Here is a 12574-nt window from a genome sequence, read left to right on the forward strand (position 1 = left end):
AGTTATTTTTATAAAAAAACTATTTTTTATTAAATTCTTAATGTTAATTTTACAAGTAAATTAATTATTTAGATTGGGTTAAGTTTATAAATATATGTTTGGATTGAGTTTATAATGAGGGCTTGTGCGGAAGGGTGGCTGGGACCCAAGTGGATAATGGGCTAATATATATTATTTATTTCGGTTAATTATTTAATTTCGAACCGAATTAATTTATAATTGAAATTTCAAAAAAATCATTAACCAACTTATGACCGAACTAAATTTGAGTACCGACCATTTTAACCGAAGTTTGAACACCCGTATATACATGCAGATAAACATAGTCATATATAATCTACAATAGGCATTATAAATAAAATAAATATAAATATAACATAAAAGTAAAAAAATTATAAATATCATCATCAAATGACACTATCAGTGGAATGAAGAAATATCGTTAAATTACTTTGCCTTTCGTATGGTTTTGTTTATCAATCAATCAAAGCTACCCAAAAAACAATTGCATTGAAGCATAAATATAGATGGCGATCCACCAGAAAAAGTTGAAGAAAAAAGTAACTATTCAGTGAGTACACGTAAACATCATACAATAAGAACAAAAGAGTAGGGAAACCAGTTTTTTGTTGGATCTATCCCATGAAAACTCACTAAAATTGCTGCTAAAAGTATATTCCAATTGGCACATGGTAATATAGAACATGCCTAGTTTTTTCACCAGCATATCAGCTTGAAGCAGGAAGAAAAAAGGAATAAATAAAGGAATACGATAATAGAAGTGTTTCACCTTTAACATAAAAAATGTCCAATCAAGGGAACTGGAATGATCCTCCAATTTGGTTAGTGGTGGATGGGGGATTGATTGCAACCCAAAGGAGGGATATGGTGATGGCCATAAGACCTGACCATACGAACACAATTGTAGGTGTCCTTCCTCTTCTTCCCATCAGCCCTTTAGCAAAAGGATAGAGATGAGCCAGAACCCAGAAGCTGAAGAAAACTCCACCTAGTAGACGACTCCACTGAGGGATAACACTGTAAATTGTTCGGCTGAACCCGACTGCTATTGCTATTAAGTTGACCATCATGATCGTGATCGGTGGTATCATTAAGGATGTCCATTTGACTATGTAGAGATCAGCAAACTCATCATCCAAGTCATCTCCTGCTGATTTTGATGTCAAGGTGAAAGAAATCTCAATCCCAGCAATCACTTTCAACAGGCCCTGAAGCACGGCAGCAAGATGAGCACTTGTCCCCCCGATCAACCAAAACTGCTCGTTTCTCCACCACTCTTCCAACTCAATGCCAGACCACTTAATTTCAAGCACAGCTAGTAAACAAAGAGTAACTGTTATGATGAGGAGGTAAGTAAGGAATGTTACGTTGAGGGTCTGGACAATGAACTGGCCAGAAAACAACGAAAGTGCAGGAAGGAAACAGTAGACAATCAAGAAAATGGAGGTGAAAGGGTAGATTCCAACATTTAGATAGGCAATTCTCTGTAGAATCTTCATTCTAGGACTGGCTAGGAGAGCATTGTTACGGGAAAAGAAAATCTCAACTGAACCAGTAGCCCAACGCAAGACTTGGTGAAGCCTATCAGTGAGATTGATTGGAGCAGTTCCACGGAACGCATCACGCTTAGTCACACAATAAACTGATCTCCATCCTCTGTTGTGCATTCTATATCCTGTGACCACATCTTCAGTAACAGACCCATAAATCCACCCAACACGGTGTCCCCACTCAGTCTTATCCTCATACCAGCATGAAATGACACTGATTGCCTCTGCAACTGTCGAGGCATCAAGAAGTTCACGGGGAATGGTGAGAGCACCAGGTGGGCGCCCATTCTTCACAGCTGGATGATCTGCAAGGGGACGACCTTGAAACTCGGCCACAGGAATTGAATCAATGAGAAATGTTGAGTTCCCAAACCTCTTTGGAAGCAGGGACAGGTTCATCTCCTCGTCATCAGAATCACCCATTCTCAGAGCACGATTTTCCTCAGGGCTGTGTGCCATTGAGGAATGCTTCTTGTTACGACCAAAAAAGCAGCAGCTGCAGCAACCAGGGTGGTGTTCTTTCGATCGAGGTGGGTCAAAGCCATAAAGGGCAACCCTCCGAAAGAGGCATCCAGTTCCGACATAGACAGGGCCCATAAGACCATCAAGGGCCCGCATGTTTACATCAAAGAAAACAGTATTGTTATTGGCATAGCGATCAGAAGGGTCAATCCCCTCAAACCTTTGAGGGAACTGGACATAACAAATGCGATCACCTCCTCGATCCATCATGAAGCACATGCCTTCCCTCATTGCCTGAGAGTTGTAGATATAGTGATCGCAGTCAAGGTTCAGGATGAATGGGCCATTAGACATAATTGCAGATGCCCGAACAAGGGCATTCATGGCACCTGCCTTCTTGTTGTGGTCATAGCCTGGGCGCTTCTCACGAGAAACATAGACTAGCAAAGGGAGACGAATATCAACATCAGTTAGATCAATGAGCCTATCATCAGCAGTTCCGTGTAATGGTTCATCACTGGGTGGTTTCAGCATCACCTATGAAATCAAAATTTAAGAGATTAAGAGAAGGAAATGCAGCATCACATTATAGGCTACTCACTTTACTTTATCTACCAAAGTGAAACATCTTAAAACTTGATAATACCAATCCAAAGCAAAAGAAGGGGAGAAAATATGTTCAAACAATGTACTAGTTGAAAATGTGAAAAACAATATCTTGAAAATATTTATACCTGTATTATACCAGCATGGTCACCCCGGGAGTGCTCATTAGCTGGATTTAACCAAGTCCCAGGCCAATGAGTTCCATCAGCCATCCATGTGGCTTTTGGAATCTTCACAGCCTCTACAGGTTCATCTTCCCTATTCTGTCTCTGCAGCTTCATTGCCTTGATTTCCTCCCTTGCGTGAAATGCATCAGACCTACGGCGTATGGAGTCTGGCAAACCATTGATACGGACTTTGAATTCATCATACTCGCGTTTAACTCGTCGGCGGTCCTTGACAAAATCTGGTTTGACTTTGTTCTTGTAAGGATCCCTCTTAAGATTGAAGTAAGATTCTGGATTCCTGGGTTCAATGTTATGTTTACGGCAAAATGGAACCCATATATTAGCAAAACTTGCTGCTTCAGCCATAGCCTCAAAAGTTAAAAGTGCTCCTCCATCATCAGAAACATAACAAGCAAGTTTTTCAACAGGGTAATCCGCAGCTAGAATTGACAAGATAGTGTTTGCAGTGACAAGTGGTGGTTCTTTCTCGGGATCTGCAGTAGAGACAAAGACATCTATGCCTGGAAGGTCAGATTTACCAGTAGGGTTGTTAAGGGTTGGTGTTTCAAATTTGTCCTTCAACACGTTAAGGTCTGTAGAACGATTGATAGGGCAGAGCTTGGGCAGTTGGTCAAGAAGCCATGAAAAAGCAAACCAAATTTCACAAACCACAGACATTCCCCATAGCCAAATAGCATCATTGTTTGGATGGTTCACCCTCCAAGCCAAAAACAACCCAAGGACAACAATTCGCAAAAATATCAGAAGCCTGCAAGCATAAAAAGAAAGGTTCAAAGGTAATGAAACAAGAAGGAGAGACAGTATCAATGTAGTCACCTTCCTATATTCATTAGTACAACAAGCAATCATGCTAAGCTACTGTGCATAAATGTGGCAAAAAAGCTCAAATGTTCAGAGACAAATAAAAGCTCAAGTTTTCAAGGAGTTATTGTCATGGTAAAATCTAAAACCATAGAGAAGAAATACAAGATGTAGGGTGATATAGAAATGTAGACTATACCGGTATGGGCTGAGAACAGCTGCTGGTATTTTTAATTTCCGAGTAAGTGGCCTCCATGGTTTGTTCATCAATTCTGTTGGCTCAGCAACTTCATCATCTTTTCCATTACCTATATTACCATCCTTTGGCCATATAGCATTGCCATAACCATATGTTCCTCTAGTCTCAAACAGCCAACGATTGTGATCGAAATCTCCTGTTTGACTCCTCATCAGCCCTGACTTCATTGACTTCATTAAAGACAACCTCCTCTCCATTTTGGACATTGTAGCAGGGGGCGGAAGTGGAAGTGGCCTGGAACTATTATCCACTGCTGCTTCATCCAGATCTGTGTTCTTATATGGTTCCTTACATCCAGGGCATAATCCATCCCCTGATTTCACAGCATCAATGTAACAATCCCGACAAATTTTGAAATCACACTCACAAGGGAGAATATCCGCACCACGTTCATCACTCATTATCTTTGCATCACACCCGGGAACAGCACAGGAAGAGCCTTTTGCACCAGCCATCTGTGGATGGTTTGCTTCAGATTCTATCACCTTGTCCATAAGGTGCGCTCGTGTAACACTATTGAATCCACCAGTAAAAAGCGAATTCGATACATATTGCTCTTCAACCTTCTGAGAAATAGAAGGGTCCATGGGTTGGTTGTCAGGGGTTGGAGGTATATGCACTGTGTAGTTCATGAAATCGCTGCTACTAAGCTCACTATCAAGATCATCCCTTGAATAGCTCACATAGCGACCCGAGGATGTTCTCCGGCCAAATGTCACAGTTGGAGGTATAGGAGGCTTCTGTGACTCAGTTGCATCAGCGGAGATCGACAAAGAAGATCGGGTCCCTTTAAAAGACTTTGAAGCCATGGTTTTTAGCTCTACCAGAGAATTCTCCTAGATCCTGAATTTCCAGAAGACATAAAATTATATCACTAGAAGCACTAGTAGAGATTTCACGGTTCTGAACTACAATCTCATCCTCTATTTGATTGCCAATGTCAACATAAAAGCAACTTAAAATACACATGATTTGGACAATTAACTAATAGATGGTAAAGGTATATAAATCATATGAATTTAATGTCAAATTAAGTCAACATCTGCAATAAAAATCGAAGAACTTTTTCTACGTTAACAGATCTGTACTAAACTTTACAACAAGAATTTTAGATTCCGAGAAAGTTTAAAGGCAACCAGGAGTGGGCCCAGTTAAACAAATCGTTCTCGCTAAGCAAACAATTCAAAAACTTTCCCTCGGTTTACCGCAGTTTCTTGGACACCAAACAAAAAATACCATCGTTGTCATGTTCTCAAACAATAAAATTTCTCGAAAAACACCAAATCTACACGTAGAAAAATCTAAGTATAAACATACAAAGATTATTATGCCTCAATACTAAATCTAAACTTCAATCAAAGCACTAATAGCCAACAGGGTACCTCTAAAGCCCGGATCAAAAAACACCACTTATCCAAAACTTCATTTTATCCCCTCCCTAGCTCCCACATTTCCCCATCAACCAAACAAATTAACCCCAAGAAAACAAAAAGCAACATAAACCCAATTTGCCTTTAAGGAAGAAAAGATCCAAAAATGTCTAAACCAAAAAAAAAAACAGATCTTTAGCATAGCATTAACAACAACAACATAGATAAATGCTCACCCTTTTAATTTGTCTACTTTACGAAAGAAAAAACGATTTTCTTTTCCAGATCTCTTCCTTTAGTCTAATCTTGAACAAAAAAACCTCTTTAAATCAGAACAATCGAAACTCTTTCTCTTTCTATGTTTCTCTCATTTGTCGATCTCCAACTGCTATCTACTAAAACTTATAGAAAGGAGAGAGCTAAGACATAAGGATGGGTGAAGTTTATAGTTGTGTTATGTCATAAAAGAAAAAGGAAGAGACGGGTTTTTGAAGTGGAAAGAGAAGTTTCTTTGAAATGGGTGTTTTCATTGAGAAATGGTGAAGTGAAGTCGCGGAGAACGTGTAGAACAACAATGAGTTGGTCTTAGTTGGAACACCGGCTACTAAAATATTGAAGACTGACTGCCATTGGCCTCTCACCGGCTTTCTCTATATATTTTTTACACACTGTAGAATTTGTGTTATTGGAGTAGGTTTTAGAGGTGTTGATTTTTGGACAAGATAGATAGAAATACAGGTTGCTTTCTTTCTTATGACCCAAAAAGGGCAAGGAAAAAGACTCAAAAATTAGCCATTATTTATGGATTAAATTAAGGGAGGGGTTTTATGGGAATTTTGTACATTAATGAGAAAGGGCATTCATGGTATTTTGGAGAAACCAAAAGGCTTTTTCATTTTAAATAAAAGAAAATGTAAAGGGCAAGTGACAAAGGAAAAATATGTCTTAAGTCTGTCATAAACAAAGTTCATGTGACCATCTGACATTTAAATCATTCTATATTTTTCATAAACAATGTGATGTGTTGTGATTTTTAAGAGAAAATGGAAACTAAGTGGTAATAGTGAAAAAAGAGCATGCAATTTCACATGATTAAACATCATTTTCCTTATCCTATGACAAAATAATAATAATAATAATAATGTCTTTCCTTTTGGGTTTGATTTTACGGTGAGTTAGGAAAATTATTTTGCAAAATAGTTTGGCTTTGTGAATTATTTAGTAAATTAGTCTATAAGGGAGAGGTGACGTAACACCCTCATACCTGATTTGACTTTTAGTGTTAAAGCAATCTCGGCTAATCATTAGGTATTTTGAACATTATCATTTAAACAATCTGATAATATTATATTAGAAATTTAGGGGCATTATTGTTAATCGAGTATGTTTAAAAATTATTTAAATATGATTTTCAATCAATACAAGTGACAAGTATCGATACTAAAACATGAGGTATCGAAACCAAAATGGCATTTTGGAACTCCAAAATTTCAAAATTTTAATGAAAGTATTGATACCTTAGGCCTAAGAATCGATACCAAAATCAATATTGATACCAAAATTGCTTTATGTTTCGAAAATTTTCAATTTCAAGGCCTAGGTATTGATACCTTACCCCTAGTATTAATACTTTGGGTCAAATTGGGGCAAAATTAGTTAGAAAAATTGCTTAAAACCCCCTACATTAATTCAAAACAATCCAACACTTCAAAACCAGTTCAGTTAACCTCAATCTCATTAAATTCATCACAATAACCATATAATAACATCACATATGCAAACATGTGTTAAAATCTTATAAATTCATTTCAAATACTAACAAAATATATATCATTAGATCACCAAAGTAACAAGGTTTTCAAAGTTTTCATTTTAATCCTTCTAACATTCACCCATACCAAGAACCTATATACATGTCATACTAATTCCAAAAATTATACATACTCTAGTGACACTTGAAGCAGTGATGAGATGGGATGCTCTCAACCTCGATATTAGCTTGATGGGATCTACTGTACCTACGCATTAGAAAATTAACACGGTAAGTCTGTGAAGACTTAGCAAGTACTTCAAGATTTTAAATTCTACTAATAATGAAATTAAAATATATTCGCTATATACACATATACTCCATATTAAATTTAGTCCTTAAAGTTCAACATTTTTCTAAAATCGTACTTACCAGTACTTACCATAACCCATTAATTGACAGTAGTTGAATTACGATACTGTAACCCAATGTAGACTAGCTAAACACTTAGGATATACGAAAATAAATCAATAATGTATTTTTAATGCATCTCATATATCACTAGGCACATAGTGCAAATAACAATAAACACCGAAGTGCGAAAAAATATGATAAGCGCGCTAATTTACCTTAATGGTATGCCATCTAAATCCTAATAGTTCGGGACTCGTCTACATGGGCTATTCTTATTATCAAACCTTTAAATTCATTCACTTGACATAAAATAATACAACATTGTTCTTTTCACAATTTACTCCTTATCACAATAATGACACTAAAACTCGTAAATTCTATTCATTTTTATCACATACAACACCATAATTTTTAATTAATTCATCTAAACCTACTTTCCACATATTCATAATATCATAACATATTTTAATTTCTCCGATTTAGTCTTTTTTCACTATCACCACAATTCATCATATAATGGCACACCAAAACTACAATTTATAACATTAACATTACTTACCTCTACTAAACACTTCTCATAACATTATTAATATAGTAGTTAAGCTACTTATTTAATATAATTAACATAACTTAAACAAAATTACCTACTTGAAGTACTTACAACCAAAATTTGGGATGATTTGTTTCTTCCTTCTTACTCTTTGACCTTCTCTTTTCCTTTTTCCTTCATTTTTGTCCTCAAACTTCTTCTCTTTTTCTTCAACAACATATTAAGCACATAGTATTCATATGTTAAAATCTTATCAAACAACTTTCCCATACCATATACTGAAATAAACATGTATGTTATGAGAGTTTCCATCACTTCTTACCTTAATCTCTTAAAATCACCAACTAATTCTTACTTTCTCTCCTTTAACTCATCTATTGAAGCTCTTCTCACAAAACTAAGGTATCTACTAGCTTTATCTATTGTTTTTACAAAAGAAACATCAAAGAAATGGAAGAAAATAAGCTAGATATGACTTAGAAATGGAGAAAGGACTTAAATGAAATAAAAAAAGTTTGGTGAAGATGAGAAGGGGGTGACGGTTGGCTTGCTCAAGAAGGAGATGAATGCTTTCATCTTTTTTTTACTTTTCTAAACACTTCCTAACAAAAATCTCTTGATTTTTATTTAAAATTGGTCAAATTGCTAACTAGTTTTTCCTTATTTTTCCACTACTTACATAAATTCTCATAACTTCCTAACAAGGCAAGCTTCTAATTGGGAGGATGGAAGAAAATAGAGTTAAGATGGTGGAACAATGCACGCTTCTGGTTGAGATGATGGAATAAAGGAGGCTGATATTGCATATATACATCTTCACACCAGGACAAGTAGAGTAAGTTTATTTAGATTATTTCCTTTAACATTGTTATCTTCTTCTATATATTATCTTTTAAATTTTGCAATCTTCATCTACCTTCTTCAATCTTTGGAAGTATTTTTTTTCATGCTATATAATTCATGTATCGATACATTAACATCTAACTAAATACTAGTGCTAAATATGCAATAGACTATTGGGGTTGTTATTGAATATGTAACACCCCTCACCCGTCTTAACGTACGGTATGAATGAGAAGTGCTACCAGAGCACTTTTAGACTTATATAAAAAAATTCTTTAAAAAAAGTCATTTGATAATTATAAAATTCTTTTAAAACCATTCTCAACATTTAAGAAGGAATAAAATGTAGTTTGAGGTTATTTTAGGTCATTGAATACTTATAAGGACACATCCAAATCATAAAACGAATGTTCAAAGTTCATCAGCTTAAAACAAGATCATTCAGGTTGAGAAAAACAGGAATTTTATCATAATTTATAGCTTTAAAGCATTTTTTATAAAACTAATAATCCAAGTTTGATTCACATAAAAGACTTTAGAAGCATTTTAAAATCATTTTGAAGTGGTTCAAGGATGGTCGAAGGTGTCTTAGACCCAAAACAAACCCTAAAAATTCTAAATAACTCAAAAAGTGCAGTACCTTAGATCTAGACACTTGTCGTGGAACAAGTCCCCAATTGTGTCGATACAAGTCCTTGACACTATAGCAATTGAGTTTTAGTGGAATTGTTGCAATACCACTGAGGGCAAGTGCCGATACTTGGACCCCTAAAGCTGAAATTTAGTTCAAAAACGCTTAAAATCATGTTTGCTTAAAATCATTCCTATATATTTCAAATCATTAAAAATCAATTTTTTAAAACTCATTTAAATTCAAAATACAAAGCATAAACACATTCAAGTCAAATAACAGAATAAGCTTGATTAGTAACATAGAAATGACTTGAATTTCAAAAAAATACCATATACAAATTAAGTCCTTATACAATGACAACTAATATAAATATATTACAACCTCAAATGAAGTGTGATGAGGAGCTTGTAACGGCCCAAATTCCAGTGGTGTCGGAACAATAATTCAAGATCACTAAATCCGACAAGAAAATATTATTAATTTAATGAAAATAAGTTAGATGTGAAGTTAGGAAAATGATTGAAATAGTGAATAGTATTTTATAATAAATACTAAATAATTTGGAAGTGAAAATGAGGTATCGAGACCTTGAAATATTACACTGAGCCATAATTATGGAGTGTTAGTAAGTTAGTATTAAATTTTCATCAATAAATTTTAAGGTTTCGGTAGTCAATTGAGTAAAAAGGACTAAATTGAATTAAGTGTAAAATTATGAAATGTGATTAAATAGCTCTAGTAATAATTAAACGATGACTAAATAGGAAATTAAACACCTATTATTGGGCTGGACGGCATGTGTGTGCAGGAAATATTGAAATTAGGTGTGAACAAGGGGTAAAATTGGAAAAGAAGTAAAAATTGAATAGTTAAAAAATGTGATGTGATTGGAAATCTAGATATTTCTTCAATTTTCTTCATCCTCTTCAGTTAAAAACAGCCATTGAAGAAAACTTAGAGCTGGTTTTTCATATTTTTACTGCAAGTAAATTCAAATCTTGATTATTTCTAGAAATTTTTGTGTTTTTGGGACTTTTACAACTAGGTCCTATCATCTAATTCATTAGTTTTGATTTCATGGTTGATTTTGAAAGTTTCCATGAATAAGTACTGGAAGTTTATGATGATTTAGCATGGAATTAAAGTTTAATTTGTTTATATGTTGATTTTATTTAAAGAATTATATAGAAAGTGAATATTTGGGGACCTAATTGTAAAAGAGCTTGAAATTAAGGTTTAACGTGGAAATTATAAATTTCAATGGTTGTGAAGCAATTTAAAATATTTAAGGAAAGTGTTAATTGAGAAGAAAGGTTCTATTGATGAGTTAATTGGTCGGGGACCAAATTGTAAAAATTGTAAAATTTGAGGTAAAAGTGTAATTTCAAGAATTAAAGGGTATAAATTGTGAGATAAAATAAAATTGAAATGAATGTTAATTAATGAATGATTTTGCAATTATAGATCAAGAAATTGAAGTGAATCATGGAAAGGAGAAAATAGTCGAATAATTTTCTCGAACTTCTACAACTATTGCGAATTAGCCCAGGTAAGTTCATGTGGCTAAATTTTAGTGATCATTGTTGTTCTTATGAATTTTATAATGAGTTATACTATATGATTATGATAAAACCATGAATAATGTAAAAATATGAAATTGAAGAAATGATCAAATTGAATGAAACATCGGATTGAGTAATTCTGTCCAGTGACAAACGATGAATTGACGGAAAAAGACCAAGGTTGGACCATGGCAACAAGTGATAAGTGATATCCGTATAAGACCATAGCTGGGCTATGGCATCAAAAAACAAGTGATAAGTGATTTCCGTATAAAACCATAGCTGGGCTATGGCTTCGGATTAAAGTGATACAAGTGATCCGTATAAGACCATAGCTAGGCTATGGCATCGGAGAAAAGTGATAAGTGCTCCCGTGTAAGACCATATCCGGGATATGGCATTGGTATGATATATTACTGGTGTAAGACCATGGCTAGGCCATGGCTTCGGAAAGTGAAACATGATCATGTACAAGTCCTTAGTTTTACTAGGGCAAAGTGAAGACGAAGTACTCAATTCCGTATAGTTTCTTAATTTGAAAAGAGATGGTAAGTGATAAATGAGCCCAAAAGAATGAAGTTTGAGTGTGAATAATATTAAGTGAAATTGACTTGGCTTGTGAATGACAGGAGATATTAGTGAATTGGATAATATATGAATGCTTTACCATGTTTAGTAAGTTTACGTTTTAAGCCTATGAACTTACTAAGCTTTCACAAGCTTACTTAAATGTGATTGTCATGTCTTGTAGATTAACGTGGAGCCGGAGGATCGGATCATCACCAAGAATCACACTATCCAGATGTTCTCCGGTAGTTTTTGGGTTATTATGTTTTGATTTATATGGCATGTATAAGTATTTGGTTGGATAAAGTTATAGATGGTTAAAGTATGTAAAAGGGATGGCATATGTGTATGAAACTTAGTTTAATGGTTAAGTAGTAGTGTGTTAATTTAAAATGCATATTATGGGCATAAATTGGTTGATTGGTTGGTTGTAATTTGTATAAAATTGAGTTTAAGTGTAGGTAATGGATGAAAGGGTGATAAAAGTCGCCTAAAACGGCCTATTTTCGTCCACATGAATAGACACACGGGCATGTGTCTAGGCCATGTGTGACACACGGTAAGCCCACGGGCATGTGAAATGACCGTGTGTCCCCTGCATCCTTAAATGTGAAGTCAGGATGGTACACAGATAAAAGACACAGCCGTGTGTCTTGGTCGTGTGAAAGACACAGGTTTTAAGCATGGTCGTGTTAAAATTGTTTGAAAATGGCTTAAAAATGGTGAAAATTCAGTTTACCACATGGCCTAGCCACATGGGTGTGTGCCCAGGCCATGTGCCCATTTGATGCTTAAGAAATTGCAAGTCATAATTGCCCACGGGTTGACCACACGGCCATGGGAGCCACACGTGCATGTGCCCCTAACTTCAAAATTTTTTTTAAAAGTTTTCCAAAGTTACCGGTTTAGTTCCAAATCACTTCTAAAGCATGTATTGGGCCCCGTAAACCCATATTAGGGACTTTATGGTGGAATTTGAAAAGTTTTGATTTGGAAT

General features: G+C 35.1%; 1 protein-coding gene across 1 annotated transcript; it reads right to left on the bottom strand.

Annotated features, from left to right (window-relative positions):
- Positions 1-548: 548 nt before the first annotated feature.
- On the bottom strand, positions 549-6021 carry LOC107924712 (cellulose synthase-like protein D3). The gene is made up of 4 exons (XM_016855276.2): positions 5494-6021; positions 3828-4730; positions 2768-3575; positions 549-2570 (listed from the first exon to the last, which is right to left on the bottom strand). The coding sequence occupies exons 2-4, from the start codon at positions 4694-4696 to the stop codon at positions 813-815; spliced, it is 3435 nt and encodes a 1144-aa protein (XP_016710765.2). The 5' UTR covers positions 4697-4730; positions 5494-6021; the 3' UTR covers positions 549-812.
- Positions 6022-12574: the final 6553 nt, after the last annotated feature.

Source organism: Gossypium hirsutum, chromosome A02 (genome assembly GCF_007990345.1).
Source record: "Gossypium hirsutum isolate 1008001.06 chromosome A02, Gossypium_hirsutum_v2.1, whole genome shotgun sequence".
In the NCBI taxonomy this organism is placed as follows: Eukaryota; Viridiplantae; Streptophyta; class Magnoliopsida; order Malvales; family Malvaceae; genus Gossypium; species Gossypium hirsutum.